The sequence below is a fragment of the Artemia sp. Qi Xiang Cuo genome, chromosome 13 (assembly GCF_049724085.1).
Source record: "Artemia sp. Qi Xiang Cuo chromosome 13, ASM4972408v1, whole genome shotgun sequence".
Taxonomy (NCBI): Eukaryota; Metazoa; Arthropoda; class Branchiopoda; order Anostraca; family Artemiidae; genus Artemia; species Artemia sp. Qi Xiang Cuo.
In genome coordinates, this window is record NC_142806.1 from 65,188,909 (window position 1) to 65,205,308 (window position 16,400).

Below are 16,400 nucleotides of genomic sequence, written 5' to 3' on the forward strand. Positions count from 1 at the left end.
TTAGTTTTTGATTGTGTGTGTTTGTGAGTGTGTGTGTGTGCGTGTCATATCTTTTGTGTGTCTAATATTGTGTTTGTGTTAGTTTTGTCGTGTGTTTGTGTAAGATTTCGTGTGTGTGTGTGTGTGTGTGTGTGTGTAAGTTTTTGTGTTTGTGTGTGTGTGAGTGTGTAAGTTTTTGTATGTGCGTGTTTTTGGCGTGTGTGTGTAAGTTTTCGTGTGTGTGTGTGTTAGTTTTTGTGTGTGTGTGTAAGTTTTTGTGCGTGTCTGTAAGTTTTGTGTGTGTGTGTAAGTTTTTGTGTGCATGTAAGTTTTTGTGTGCATGTAAGTTTTTGCGTGTGGGTGTAAGTTTTTGTGTGTGTGTGTAATTTTTTGTGTGTCTAAGCTTTTGCGTGTGGATATAAGTTTTTGTGTGTGTTTGTGTATGTGTGTGTGTGTTTGTGTGTGTGTGTTTGTGTAAGTTTGTGTGTGTGTAAGTTTTTTGTGTGTGTGTGTGTAAGTTTGTGTGTGTGTGTGTGTGTGTGTGAGTTTTTGTGTGTGTAAGTTTTGGAGTGTGTGTGTAAGTTTATGTGTGTGTGTGTGTTTGTTTTGTGTGTGTTTGTGTGTGTTTTCATGTTTTTGTGCGTGTGTATTTATGTTTTTTTTGTGTTCATTTGTAAATTTGTGTGTGTGTGTGTGTTTGTTTAATTTTGTTTGTGTGTTTAATAGTTTTATTTTGTGTTTGTTTTTTCGTGTGTGTGTGTGTGTATGTTTGTGTGTGTGTGTGTGTGTATGTTTTTGTGTGAATGTAAGTTTTTGTGTTATTGTTAGTTTTCGTGTGCATGTGTAAGTTTTTGTGTGTGTTTGTGTGTAAGTTTGTGTGTGTGTGTGTGTGTGTGTAATTTTTGGAGTGTGTGTGTAAGTTTTCGTGTGTGTGTGTGTAAGTTTTCGTGTGCATGTGTAAGTTTTGTGTGTGTAAGTTTTGGCGTGTGTGTGTAAGTTTTCGTGTTTGTGTGTGTAAGTTTTGTGAGTGTGTGTGTGTGTAAGTTTTTGTGCGTGTGTGTGTGAGTTTTTTTTGTGTTCATGTCTATGTTTTGTGTGTGTGTGTGTGTGTGTGTGTAAGTTTTGGTGTGTGTGTGTAAGTTTTGGCGTGTGTGTGTGAGCTTTTGTGTGTTTGTGTGTGTAAGTTTTGTGTGTGTGTGTGTGTGTGTGTGTGTGCATGTAAGTTTTTGTGTGCATGTCAGTTTTCGCGTGCATGTGTAAGTTTGTGTGTGTGTGTGTGTGTGTGTAAGTTTTTGTGTTTGTAAGTTTTGGCGTGTGTGTGTAAGTTTTCGTGTGTGTGTGTGTAAGTTTTGTGTGTGTGTGTGTGTGTGCAAGTTTTTGTGCGTGTGTGTGAGTTTTTTTGTGTTCATGTGTAAGTTTTTGTGTTTGTGTGTGTGTTTTTGTGTGAGTGTGTGTGTGTGTTTAAGATTGGTCGTGTTGTTTTTTGTGGTCGTGTGTGTGTGTGTGTATGTTTTGTGTGTGTGTGTGTGTGTATGTTTGTTTGGGCTATTATTATCTTGTGTGCTGTTTATTTTTTTTTTGCATTTGTTAGTTTTTGTGTGTGTGTGTATGTTTTTGTGTGTGTAAGTTTTTACGTGTGTGTGTATTTTTTGGCGTGAGGGTGTATTTTTTGATGTTTGTGTTTTTTTATTTTTTTGTGTGTGTGTGTGTAAGTTTTTGTGCGATTGTGGTTTTTGTTGTGTGTGTGTGTAGTATTTTATTCGCATGTAAGTTTTTGTGTGCATTTAATCTTTTTATAATTTTTGTATGATTTCGTGTGTGTGTTTGTAAGTTTTTGTGTGTCTAAGCTTTTGTGTGTGTATGTAAGTTTTGTGTGTGTGTGTGTGTATGTTTGTGTGTGTGTGTGTGTGTGTATGTTTTTGTGTTTGTAAGTTTTTTTTGTGTGTGTGTGTATATCTTTGTGTGTGTGTGTGTGTGTGTGTGTGTGTAAGTTTTTTTTTGTGTTAGTTTTTGCGTGTGTGTGTAAGTTTTCGTGTGTGTGTGTTTTAGTTTTTGTGTGTGTGTGTGTGTGTGTAATTTTTCGTGTGTGTGTGTGTAAGTTTTTTTGTGTGTGTGTAAGTTTTTGTGTGTGTGTGTGTGTAAGTTTTCGTGTGTGTGTGTGTTGTGTGTGTGTGTATGTTTTGTGTGTGTGTGTGTGTGTTAGTTTTTGTGTGCATGTTAGTTTTTGTGTGCATGTAAGTTTTCGTGTGCTTGTGTTAGTTTTTGTGTGTGTGTGTGTGTGTGTGTAAGTTTGTGTGTGTGTGTGTGTATGTTTTTGAGTGTGTGTGTAAGTTTTTGTGTGTGTGTGTATGTTTTGGTGTGTGTGTGTGTATGTTTTCGTGTATGTGTGTAAGTTTTTGTGTGCGTGTAAGTTTTTGTGTGCATGTATGGGGACCTGGGGATGACCTTTGGGGCCCAGGGAGGGCGTTTGGGGATCCGGGGCCCTTGAGGATTGAGTGGTCTTTTGGGAGCCCGGGGGACCGTTGGGGACCGGGGGAGGGCCTTTGGGAGCCCAGTGGACCTTTGAGGACCAGGGGAGGACCTTTAGGGGTCCGGGGGACCCTTGGGGGCTGGTTGGCCCTTTGGGAGCCCGGGGGGCCTTTGAGGACCGGGGGAGGGGCTGTGGGGGTCTGAGGAGGGCGTTTAAGGGATAACATTTCGAAATTTTTACTTTTTAGTTTACTTTTTTTTTGCGGCGCATCCCTGCGGCGCATCCTGGGGCACTTTCCTGCGGTGCCTCCCTGCGGCGCATCCCCTGCGGCGCTTTCCTGACCCGCGACGCATCCCTGCGGCACATCCTGCGGCGCTTTCCTGGCCCACGGCGCATCCCGGCGGCGCTTCTCTGGCCCGGGGGACCTTTGGGGGCAGGGGGAGGGCCTTTGGGGCACAGGGAGGGCCTTTGGGGCACAGGGAGGGCCTTTGGGGGGCCAGGGGGGGGCAGTGGGGGGCCCGGGGGACATTTGGGGACTGGTGGAGGGCCATTGGGACCCTGTTGGTCCTTTGGGAGCTCGATGGGCCTTTGGGGGGCCCGGGGATGGCCTTTGGGGGTCTGGGTGGGCCTTTGGGGACCGGTGGAGGGCCTTTGGGACCCCATTGGTCCTTTGGGAGCTCGATGGGCCTTTGGGGGGCCCGGGGATGGCCTTTGGGGTCTGGGTGGGCCTTTGGGGGCGCCGGTGGCCCTTTGGGAGCTTGGGGGGCCTTTGAGGACCGGGGGCTTCCTTCGGGGTTGGGGTAGGAGGATTGGAAATCTTTGGAGTTGGGTTATAGGACCTCACAACACTGTTCAAATGAAACTTGTGTATTATAACGACCACAGAGTTTCACCCTCAAATTCTCTTCTAAAACCTTTCCTAAAATCATCTTTCAAAATGTCTCTAACTGTTTCGCCGAAATAGTTCCATAGCCTGTCTAAAACAGTTTCGCCCAAATAATCCCTAAACGTAATTTCAGCGTGTTCCTTTTGTTTTTGGCATCTCTGCGCTAATGCATTTCAAATTAATAAGAAACCTGATTCCCGCGCTATAACAATTCATCGCTAAGATGTTTCTTGGAGAATTGTTTCCATGGCCTTTGGTTATTAATATCCTTTGGAGTTCGAACAAAAGAGTTGTTTCCGAGGCAATGACATTAATGACTTGGATCTATTCCTGGAGAATCGTTTTTAGGCGAAAATTTTTAAAGTCTGACAGATGATGTCATTGGTTGATTGATCTGTCAAGAAAGGGGAATTAATTTGTTGTTTTTAAGGGGAATTATTGATTCACGATAGGTGAATTGAGGTCGACAGCACAGGTGTTCCAAGGTCGATGTTGTTGTTGTTGTAAGTGCACGCTCTCAGCGAATGTCAAGGTCAATGTTGTTGTTGTTGACACACTTTGATTACGCAATCAATTTAGGTCATTGACCCCATTAACCACGTGTTCTCCCTAATGACTCTATGCCCATATATGGAGTCCCGTCAGTATTCTATGCCCATATAAGGAGTCCCGTCTGTATTCTATGCCCATATAAGGAGTCCCGTCTGCGCTGGTACCCCCCATTCTACTAATGAGCCCTCTTACGATATTCTACCACCACTGGGTCAATACGATTACCCCTGGGAAAAAAAAACAAAAAAAAAAAAACAAATAAACACGCACCCGTGATCTTTCTTCTGGCAAAAAATGCAAAATTCCCCATTTTTGTAGATAGGAGCTTGAAACCTCTACAGTAGGGTTCTCTGATACGCTGAATATAATGGTGTGAATTTCATTAAGGTTCTATAATTTTTAGGGGGTCTTTCCCCTCTTTTTTCGAAAATCAGCCATATTTTCTCAGACGCGTAACTTTTGATGGATAAGATTAAACTTGATGAAATTTATATATTTGAAATCAGAATTAAAAACTTATTCTTTTGATGTATCTATTGGTATAAAAATTTCGGTTTTTAGAGTTTTAGTTACCATTGAGTCGGGTCGCTCCTTACTTACAACAGTTCGTTACCACGAACTGTTTGATCTTACCATTAAGAAGCGGAAGCCAACGAAAACAAAGATGATACTCTGCCAGTGACACTAGGACAAAATATAGGACAGATATTGTTAAGGGCCATTGGTGGTGCAAAGGGCGTGTACGATGGTTGATGTTAGAATTACTTTTTTTATTTTTTACAGGAACAAGTAGCAAGCCCTTAATCCTACCCTGTGGCAAATGAGATTGAACTACGACCCCGTATTTCCAAGTATATATCCATCCACTTCGCTAAAAATAAATACAAAATAAATTGATTTAGACAATCTCCATTAATTAGCGAGGAATGAATGGTTTCCTAGCCTCGGTAAATTTAGTGTATGAAAAGGAAAGAGTAATGGCTACCGACTGCTACAATTTCCTAGATATAAAAATCTAGTTATAACCAATACATTATTTGGTCATAAAATGACCCATAATTTAAAATGAAATTGACACTGATCGTGTTATTGTAAACCAGACTGGCATAAGGGATACAAGATACTAAGGTGTATAGGAGTGCTGTTATTGATGTTTAAAGTATTAAATAAAAAAAACAAGTTTTTTAAACTGAAAGTAAGGAGCGACATGAAAAAACTTAAAACAAACAGAAATTATTCTGTATATGAAAGAGACTGTCCCCTCCTCAACGCCTCGCTCGTTACGCTAAAGTTTTTTATTATTTTAAAAAATAAAGTTTTGAGACAGAGTCAAACTTTGGCGTAAAGAGCGAGGCGTTGAGGAGGGGACAGTCTCTTTCATATACAGAATAATTTCTGTTTGTATTAAGTTTTAATGTCGCTCCTTACTTTCAGTTTAAAAAACTTGTTTTTTTTATTTAATTTTTGAACGTTTTTGAATAAATGCAGGTTTTGATCTTGGCTCACCGTACATGAATAAATAAAACAAAATTTTCATATTAATTTACTTTTATTTAGTTAAATGGCTTTCTCGAAAGTTGTTTAATTTTATTTACGAACGTTTTTATTAGTAATAAATATACGTATCTTACGAATTAACATACGTAACGAACTTCTATATTCATATATTTTTAATATGTATATTAGGGAGTTCGCCCCCTAGTCAATACCTTGCTCTTTAAGTGAAAGTTCAAATTTTGTTCCAATTATTTAGAAATGACCGCTTAATCACAAAGGCCGTTAATTAGAATAAATAGCTCTTATGAAAGTACTAAAAAATCTTTGGCTTAAAGAGCGAGTCATTGACTACGGGGTGAACCCTATTATATATGTAATATTTTCTGTTCGTTTAAAGTTTCGATGTTGCTGCTGTTGCAGTTGAAATACTTGTTTTTTATATTAAATTTCTGATCTTTTTTTAAATAATGCTGGGAAGTCCGGCGTCCCCTTCATAGCAATGTCCCTTCCCCAATGAAAACTTCCTTCATGGAAAGATCCTCTCATATAACCCCTGACCCCCCCCCCCACTACCAGGAAAAATATCCCCAGAAAACGTCTGTATACTTCCAAATAACGAATACTATATGTTAACATTGGGTAAAGCTCATAACTTTCAGCCCTCCCCCCGGGAACTTAGAGGGATTAATTCATCCTAAAAGACATACTTATAATATTTTCGAACATGCTGAACAAAATGGCTATCTCAAAATTTTGATCAGGTGTCTTTGGGAAAAAAATGAGCGGGGGAGGGGGCCTAGTTGCCCTCCATTTTTTTTGGTCACTTAAAAAGGGCACTAGAACTTTCAATTTCCATTCCAATGAGCCCTCCCACGATATTCTAGGACAACTGGTTCGATACGATCACCCCTGGGGGGAAAAAAACAAACAAACAAACAAACAAACAAATAAACACGCACCCGTGATCTTTCTTCTGGCAAAATATGCAAAATTCAACATTTTTGTATATAGCAGCTTGACACTTCTATAATAAAGTTTTGCAATACATAGAATATGATAGTCGAATTTTCATTCAGTTTTAACAGCTCTTATAGGATCTTCTCCTACTTTTTCTAAAATCAACCACATTTTCTCAGGCCCGTGACTTTTGACGAGTAAGATTAAAATTGATGAAACTTTTATATTTGAAATCAGCATTGAAATGTGATTCTTTTGATGTATCTATTTGTATCAAAATGCCGTTTTCTAGAGTTTCGGTTACCATTGAGCCGGGTCGCTCCTTACTTACAGTTCGTTACCACGAACTGTTTGAAAGAACATTATCTAATAATATCTTTGGTTTATTTAAAACTAAAATTTCGGAAGGGTAACTGTCCTCCGGTAAGCTATGATATTGGTAGACTTCAGGATAAGAATTTGTTTCAAAAATTTTTCGAGGAACAGTGTTATACTAAACTCGAGAGTTTTCAGTCTGACAATGTAGAAAATAGATGGAATAATTTTAGGAAAATAACTTATGAAGTTGCTTATGGTGTATCGGAAAGAAAGTAGGGAACGCAGCTAGGAATATTAGTGAAAATGCTTCATTTTGAATAGAGAGGAGAACTACTACTAATACTACTATCAACTCACCACTGCACAAAGCCGCCTGAGGCAAAACAGCTACGGATGCTCCTTCTCCATCCCAATCTATTCAAAGCCTCCCACTTTACACCAAGTAAGTCGCTATGGCTAAGAATAAGTGAAGATGAAAAGGTAACGCTTGGTAACGAAAAGATCGACTGAGCGGACAGCTTTACATTTCTTAGTAGTATACAGTAAAGATAGTTGGTGCAGTGAAAATGTTAAAAGTAGAATAACCAAAGCCCAACGTGTTTTTTCATAGTTGAAATTGTCTGGAATAATAGGAAAATAAGTATGCGACCCAAGATCAGGGTTTTGGAAGTTACAGTGATGAAAGTGGTAAAGCATGGTTCTGAAGCATGGACGCTTCGAAAGTCGGCGGAAGATTTGCTAGATATTTTCCAGAGATATTGCCTACGGACTGTCTTAGGATGCCAGACTGAATGATCATATTTAAAACAGTAGACTGTACGAATAGTGTTGCTTAATCTTGCTTGTTAGGGCTATAATGAGAGAAATGTTGAGATGGCTAGGGCACGTTCTGCGGATGAAGGATGGCAGATTGTCAATAATTGTCGTTTTTAATGCCGTAAAAAAAGATTTAAGGGAATTAGGAGCTACTATGGAGGGAAATAATTTTGCCGTTTTGATGCCGTAAATTCTTTTTTGTGGAATTAGGAACTACCTTTGAGGACGTAAAGAACGAGGCTTGAACAGATTGGGATGGGTAATTTTGATCTTGCGCAAACCTAGGGTTGTCAACTGGACAAGGCCGTACCCAGGATTTTTTCTTTCGGAGGGGTTTTATCTCAAAGATTTTTTTTTCGGGGGGGGGGTACACAAAAAACTTGGAACTGTATACTTTTTACGTCAAAAGAATACATTCCCATGTGCCTGAACACAGTGGAAAAAAAGAACACAGAAGGGACACAGTTTTAGAAATTTTGGACACAATGAGGCAAAAAAAAGACCCATTTTGCAATAAAAATTTATGATATAACACGAAATATTTCCAAATTGGATATAAATTGTGGTTCAAAAAATGTTATTGTTAAATAAGGTAATTTTGTTTTTGGTATTCTTTTTTTTTTGACCATCCAGGTTTTGGCAGAGATGTCATAAGTAAAGAAATACATCCAAAGTAAGGGATTTACATTGCTGCGTTTTTTAAGAACAAAACGGTTCGCGGAAGTCAGAAAACCGCAAAACTTTTCACACAGAAACGGTTCACTGTAGCCGTTGAAACACTAAAATTTTATGAGATCTTGAAAAAATATATGAATAGGAAAGTAGATTGTGGCTTCTGGATTTTATGGAAGCGCTAGGAATCACTGAAGCATATCAAGTTGAATGAACTTTATCTAGGTCATCCCCTAGGGCACTCTTGAGGTTGAACAAACTTTATATAGGTCATTCTCTACAACAGCACTAGGAACCACTGAAGCGTATCACGTTGAATGAACTTTATCTAGATTATCCCCTAGGGCACTCTTGAGGTTGAACGAACCTTATATAGGTCATTCTCTATTCAGGTTCCATTTCTATAGAGGCCATAGAAACCACTGAAGCGTATGAGGTTGAATGCACCTTATCTAGGTCCTCCCCCAGGGCTCTCTTGAGATTGAACGAACCTTATCTAGGTCATTCTCTATTGAGGTTCCATTTTGCGTGGACCTATAGCAACCACTGAAGCGTATCAAGTTGAATGAACTTTATCTAGGCCATTCTCTATTGAAGTTTCATTTCTATGCAGGCCATAGGAACCACTGAAGCGTATCAAGTTGAATGAACTTTATCTAGGTCATCCTCTAGGACACCCTTGAGATTGAACAAATATTATCTAGGTCGTTCTTTATTGAGGTTTCATGTTGCTTACTTTACGTTCCTTGCCATGCTATTTGCTTACATTACGTTCCTTGGCAGCTTTCCAGGGCACATGTCAAGGCTATCCCCTTGGGCACTCTAGCATAATCTGTTTTTAGACGTTAGGGAGTGCTCAAAGTTGAAACTAATAAAGATGTAGATGCCGAGAAAAGAATTTTAATAAAGAAATTCAGAACAATCTTTACAAATCCTTAGAAATCAACTAGTGAGATGATTATGGGTTTGAACCATCAAGGACCACAACCACCAATGACCCTAACCACTAAGGGGCCCTCTCCCTCCAACTTTTTGGGCCCCTCCCCCTTTTTTTAACATGGTAATTATTTTCAACTTTTTGGTTAATGTGTCTTAGAATAATATGAAATATACTTAAAAAAAAAAAATCACATTTAATATTTTTGAAAAACAAAATGGAAATGATATAAACATGTTACTCAAGACTTTTACTGTTAGAAAAATAATATTTGTAGTAGCACTTTTTTTTGGACTGAATTTTTTGGACTTAGATATTATTCAACTTTTTTTAACATGTCTTAGGATAACAATAAACGTACTTAAAATATAAAAAATTCATCATTTAGTATTTTACAAATTCAAAATGAGAATGATATAGAAATGTTAGTCGTGACCTTTACTATTAGAAAAATAATGTTTGTAGCAGCACTTTTTTTGGACTAAATTTTTTTTTGAACTTAAAAATTTTGCAACTTTTTTTTACGTATCTTAAAAAGACATGAAATATGCTTGCGCCTCTACCAATCGTACTCTATGCTTACTCATAGACACGATGCGGCTTTCCCACTGGTACTCTATTGCAGGTTATCGACACTACCTAGTTTATTGCAAGCATTAAATCAGTAATTTTTAAGCATTGGAAGGATAAACACGTAGGTCTTATTTTTAAAAAAGTGAAGATTGAGCATTTTAAGAAAGTGTGTTAACATGATAGTGTTATTGTAGCATTGAATACTGACAAGGAGAAGTATTTGAACTATGAAACAAGTACAAGTGGTAGCAATATTGGAAACGTATGCGTGCATTGTCATGACAGTAAGGAGTAAAATTTATTTAGAATACCAAAACAATTCAACTCTTATGATGGTAGATATGCGAGATTGGGATCTCCGGAGATGATTGCATTTAAAGAGAATTACAACATAAAAATGATAGTTGATGAAAGAGGGGCATTTTCTTGATAGTGCTTGTGGTAACATGTTATCCAGTGTTCACCTATCGTCAGCTTTCGGGAATTAGCATTCCATGGAAGGTCAAAAGAAGACAGGTGAAATCAAAGAAATCAAAGAAAGTTGTTAAATGATGTTAATAATGTATAATAATGTGTGGAACATATTTTTATATTAATATTCTACTTGTCATTATTACATTATAAATAAATTATACATTGCTTTGTTAAGCGATCATTATTTTTTAGGGTATGCTAGAACGTTAAACGTTTAGAATATCTATTAAAAAGTTGGAGATATAAGAAAAGAAATTTTCAGAAATATAGGTACTACTACTAGCAAGCTCATAGGGGAATATATTTGAAAATGAGATAGGTTAAAATAAATTTTTCCAAATTCTGAGATATATGAGCTGAATCTTTCTCAAAAATCTCCACAGACAAGCAAACACCCGTCCAGACACAGAGACAAAGAGAGTCTTCAGTTTCAGAAACAGGAACATCCACTTTTAAAGTACATCTGATTTTATTAATAATATTTGACTTTTAATAAAGTCGTAAGAAACTCTTTCTTGAATTCACCTCTTGGATACACAATATGGAAATTTCATTCAAGAAGTTATGAAAAAATTGTAAGTAAGTAACAAACTCTTTCTTGAATTCACCTCATGGATACACAATACAGAAATTTCATTCAAGATATTATAAAAAATTGTAAGTAAGTAACAAACTCTTTCTTGAATTCACCTCTTGGATACACAATACAGAAATTTCATTCAAGAAATTATGAAAAAATTGCAAGTAAGTAACAAAATCTTTCTTGAATTCTCCTCTTGGATAAACAATACAGAAATTTCATTCATGAAATTATAAAAGAATTGTGAATAAGAATCAAATTCTTTCTTGAATTCACCTCTTGGATACACAATACAGAAATCTCATTCAGGAAACTATGAAAACGTTGTAAGTAAGTAACAAAATCTTTCTTGAATTCGCCACTTGGATACATAATACAGCAATTTCATTCGAGAAATTATGAAAAATTGTAAGTAAGTAACAAACTCTTTCTTGAATTCACCTCTTGGATACGCAATACAGAAATTTCATTCTAGAAATTATGAAAAATTTGTAAGTAAGTAGCTCTTTTTTGAATCTACCTCTTGGATACACAATACAAAAAGTTCTTTTAAGAAATTATGAAAAAATTGTAAGTATTTAACAAACTCTTTCTTGAATTCACCTCTTGGATACACAATACGGAAATTTCATTAAGAAATTATGAGAAAATTGCAAGTAAGTATCAAACTGTTTCTTGAATTCACCTCTTGTATACACAAATTTCATTCAAGAAATTATGAAAAACTTGTAAGTAAGTAACAAAATCTTTCTTGAATTCACCTCTTGGATACACAAATTTCATTCAAGAGATTATTAAAAATTTGTAAATAAGTAAGAAACTCTTTCTTCAATTCACCTCTTGTATACATAATACAGAAACTTCATTCAAGAAATTATGAAAAAATTGTAAGTAAGTAATAAACTCATTCTTGAATTCACCTCTTGTATACACAATACAGAAATTTCATTCAAGAAATTATGAAAAAATTGTAAGTAAGTAATAAACTCTTTCTTGAATTCACCCCTTGGATACACAATATAGAAATTTCATTCAAGAAATTATGAAAAAAGTGTAAGAAAGTAACAAAATCTTTATGGAATTCACCTCTTGGACACACAAATTACATTCAAGAGATTATTAAAAAATTGTAAATAAATAAGAAAGTCTTTCTTGAATTCACCTCTTGTATACAGAATCTCCCAGGCCACTCAGCGCGTCCCCAGGTGGCAGATAGGGGAACACCCTACAGACATGTATGGTACCTCTATTGAGTAAGAGGCGCGGAGCAAGGGGGGACCCAGTCCCCGGGGTCCTTAATCGAAACTGGGGCACCCTCACCCGGGGGCCGTAAATACAGGCGGAGGAGGAAGGAGGCCCCTCGGATGTACACTCAGCAGGGCCCACCGGCGTGTGGACACGTCCCGTCAGTTACAAACCTTCTCCCAGCAATGGGTTAAATTGCATGGTGAAGCAGGACACCATCGTTGGAGGATCTCCTATAGGAGGGCAACTGCGAAAGGGCGGAGGATCCAGATTTATGGACAACGGCCTCTGCAAGGTGGTGGAGAGGAGTGGCTTGCCGCCACCACCCATTTAGCCAAGAAACCTTCTCTCTTGAAATCATGAAAAAATGGTCCAGTATTATATGAACATCTGCTACCGCGTCCGGGGTAACCGACGAACAACCAATCTTGAATGATAATAATGCGATTTTACATGCTACCGCGTCCGGAGCAGCCAACGATTCTAGGCCTAGGACGACGCCCACCCGGGGTGAAAATCCAAACGGTTTTTCCGTTCCGACAAAAACCTCCCTACACTTTGGCACGCTAAACATCCGGACACTTGCCAAACCGGGAAAACTAGATCTTGCCCTTAGAGAACTACAGAGGTACAATTGGGATGTTATTGGCCTCTCTGAGACTCACCTCCCCCGAACGAGTGAGGAAAACCTCTCTGGAGCCTCCCTCTTGTTGTCCGGCCACAAGGACAGAGTTCATCGACAAGGTGTAGGATTCTTCGTATCATCAACTGCCAAAAAATCTCTAATTTCATTCACCCCAGTCTCAGAAAGAATAGCCGTCTTACAACTAAAGGGAGCTGCCAAGAATATCTCTCTTGTCCAAGTCTATGCCCCAGACTCCGCCAGAAGTGAGGAAGAATGCGATGAATTCTATTTCACACTACAAAGCGTCATAGACCAAATCCATAAGAAAGACGTACTGACTGTCATGGGGGACTTTAACGCTATAGTAGGTATGGATAATACCGGTCGATCCGATGTAATGGGGACTTTTGGTCACGGAAAACTCAATGCGAGAGGGGAACGATTGCTCAACTTCTGCCGAGAAAACGAGTTATTCTTAACCAACACAATTTTCAAACACCGCCATCGAAGTAAAGTGACCTGGAGATCCCCAGACGGTAAAACCGAGAACATGATTGATTATATGCTGATATCGAAGCATTGGAAGTCTTCCGTACTAGACACAGTAGCATTACCGAGAGCAGACTTTGACTCTGACCACACTCTCCTGATGTCAAGGTTCAAGCTAAGAATGAGGAAATTGCAAAAAGCAACAAAAATCCCAATATTCCGGCTGGATCTGCTGCGGGATCCCGCAAAAAGGCAGACCTACCCTTCCGCTCTGTCTGAAAAATTCCGAGAGATCCTGGAAAATCATTCTCCCTTGACCACCGCTAATCAGATAGACTCCCTGACCGAGCAGGCTACATAAGCAATCATAGAGACAGCGAATGACGTCCTTGGAAGAAAAACTCCAAATGAAAAACCATGGATCACAGATGAGATCATTGCGCTATGCGAGGATAAGCGAATTTTTTGCAATAAATACGACCGTCACAGTTGGGATACTTACAAGCTCCTCAAGAGAAGAGTAGAGCGAGAGATCAGAAAGGCACTACGTAACCACATGCGGAAGAAATGCGAAGACTGCGAAGTACTGTCCAAGAAGGGGAATAGTGGAGCAGTTTTCAGAATGGTACGCGAGTTAAGCCGGAAAAAAGAACCACAAACATCAGTGATCCTGGACAAAGACGGAAATTAGATCTACGATTCAAAGATAAAACTTGAAAGATGGAAAGAATACTTTAACAATAAACTGAATCCCCCAGTAGCTACGGATCCTAAAATACTAACCCGCTTCCCCATACCCGACCAAGAACTCAAACCACCACCCCCACTCAAGTCAGCATATAGCAATGAAAAAAATAGGTATTTGTAGCGATGAAGAAATAGGCTGGCTATACTAAATATGGTACTAAATACTGACCGCGATAAAGGCGATATTTTGCCCAAAGGTCGTGAGCTTACACCTTGTAATTTCTCCGATAGCACCGCTTATAGCACTGAAGATTGTGCCAACAAGGCCTGCGCCGCGCTCAATTATTGAGTGAAAATAACATGTCCAGCCATGTAAACGTGACCTCTTTTTCTTGAGCTATCTGGAGATCCGATTCCCTGGGAGCGTTACTTTGGAGACATGCGAACTAATTACCTATTATTAGACTAGATCCAGACATATAAAATGAAATAAACACAGATAAAAAAGCAATAGGTTTATTGTAACTTACTTATTTAGGTGAACAGCAGTGGGTCACTCCAAATGACAATAATGGTGACCGAGATACAACATGAAAGAATTTAAGACTTCTATCTGAATGGTCCTGCTTCTACATTACGAATCCCTTCAAAAAGCACTTCTATCCCACTATCAAAGGTAGCTCTTCAGTCCTACGCTGTGAGAACTGGCTCACAATTGGCCCGAGTGGCCCCAAGGATGCGAACCTCTCGTCCAATAATTTCTTTTAAATATTTCTGATGATTCAAGCGTTCACCGGGCTCTTACCATTTAAACTTCCTTAGAAATATTGTGCGTAGCATTTTTTTGTTACTAATTATCTTAGCGAAATTCGAACGACTAGCGTCGTTGTTTGAATGAAGCTAGAATGCAATTTCTCTTCTTGCTGATTAAGAATTTAGACTCTTGGAAGCGGTATTTGAACTCAATTATAGGACGTTTAATTTCTGTCCGAATAATCTTTAGAAGGAAAGAATCTTTTATTTTAAATATATCGCATTTTGCTCCCGGTACAAGAAACCGAGTCAGCAATCAAGTCGCTTAAACAAGGAAAAGCCCCTGGCCCAGACAGAGTCACCGCTGAACTTATTAACATAGGATCGGATGATGTAATTGATCTGTACCATACCATTGTGTCTGCGGTGTGGGAAACCGACCACGTACCCCGTCAGTGGTGCAAGGCTGCCATTGTACCCATTCACAAAAAGAGGTCGAAGAGAGAGTGCGGAAACTACCGTTCGATCAGCCTCACAAGCCATCAGTCACGTGGCCTGACAAAAGTCCTACTCCGACGCATACAAGCAACAACTGCCTTTGCCATTGGAGAACATCAGGCCGGCTTCCGCCCTGGAAGATCAACAATCGATCAGATATTTGTCGTTCGGAAACTCATGGAATGACACATCGAATTCAACCAAGAACTCTACCAGCTATTCGTTGATTTCCGTCAGGCATTTGACCTGATATGGCGTGAAGGACTATGGCATATCCTCCTTCACTACGGCATCTCTTATGAGATAGTCCAAATAATCAAGAGTCTGTACGACCGGTTCCGAGGCCAAGTAATAACCGTTGATGGGTTGTCAGAAGAGTTTACAACTTCGTCCGGAGTACTCCAGGGTTGCATCTTATCACCACATCTCTTCAACCTCTTTCTAAATGCCGTTCTGTCAATGATGCAGTTGGAATATGGCGCAACAATAGGAGGGGTACTAATAGAGAATCTTGCCTACGCTGATGATATTGATGAGCTAGCCAACTCTACACAAGAATTGCAGGCACAAGCTGATAAACTCTACGATACCACAAAGCCGTTCGGGATGGAGATCAATGCCAGCAAGACCAAAGTCATGGTAACTACGAGACGTGAACTCGACAACCCGCCCATTATCACCATAGGCGGGAGACAGGTTGAAACGGTTGACCACTTCCTGTACCTTGGTAGCCTATTCTCCTCAGATAATTGCCATAGCTCTGACGTGAAACGTCGACTTGCACTTGCTAGCTCTAGCTTCCGAAGACTAGCCAACCTCTGGAAAGGTAACCACCTATCCAACAAACTCAAACTGCGCCTATTCAACAGTTTAGTAATCCCCATAGTTATTTGTGGATGTGAAACATGGACTCTGAAAACCTAAGACGAAATAAGACTTCTAGCTTTTGAGGTGAGATGCCTCCGTCGCATTTCTAGAATCAAATACACTGACCGAATCACAAATGTGGAAGTACGTCAAAGGCTCCAGTCCAACCAGTCCACTAAAACCATACTCAGTAAAATCAAGAAGCAAAAACTGCAATGGTTCGGCCACGTCAAGCGAATGGAGCCGAGCCGCCTTCCCAAAATCGCCCTTGAAGGATCCCTCCATGGCCTTCGTCCACGAGGCAGACCACGAAAACGATGGAGAACTTCCACTTCGACAACGTCAAGATAGCCCCGTTATCACGTATCGCACCAGATAGAGCAATGTACCGATCCCTTACGCATGAGCTAGCAAGAGGAGTGGCCCCAAAACGTCCCACGAGGATGGCCGGGACCTAAGTAAGTATACAGAATATAGAGATTTCATTCAAGAAACTTTGAAAAATTGTAAGTAAGTAACAAACTC

At 39.3% G+C, this 16,400-nt stretch overlaps 1 protein-coding gene across 1 annotated transcript; it reads left to right on the plus strand.

Annotated features, from left to right (window-relative positions):
• The first annotated feature begins 7,730 nt into the window (after positions 1-7,730).
• Positions 7,731-13,431, plus strand: LOC148945556 (protein CFDP2-like). Its single transcript, XM_089099079.1, has 2 exons — positions 7,731-7,734; positions 12,431-13,431. Exons 1-2 carry the CDS (start codon positions 7,731-7,733, stop codon positions 13,429-13,431), a joined length of 1,005 nt encoding a protein of 334 aa, XP_088955205.1.
• The last annotated feature ends 2,969 nt before the right edge of the window (positions 13,432-16,400 follow it).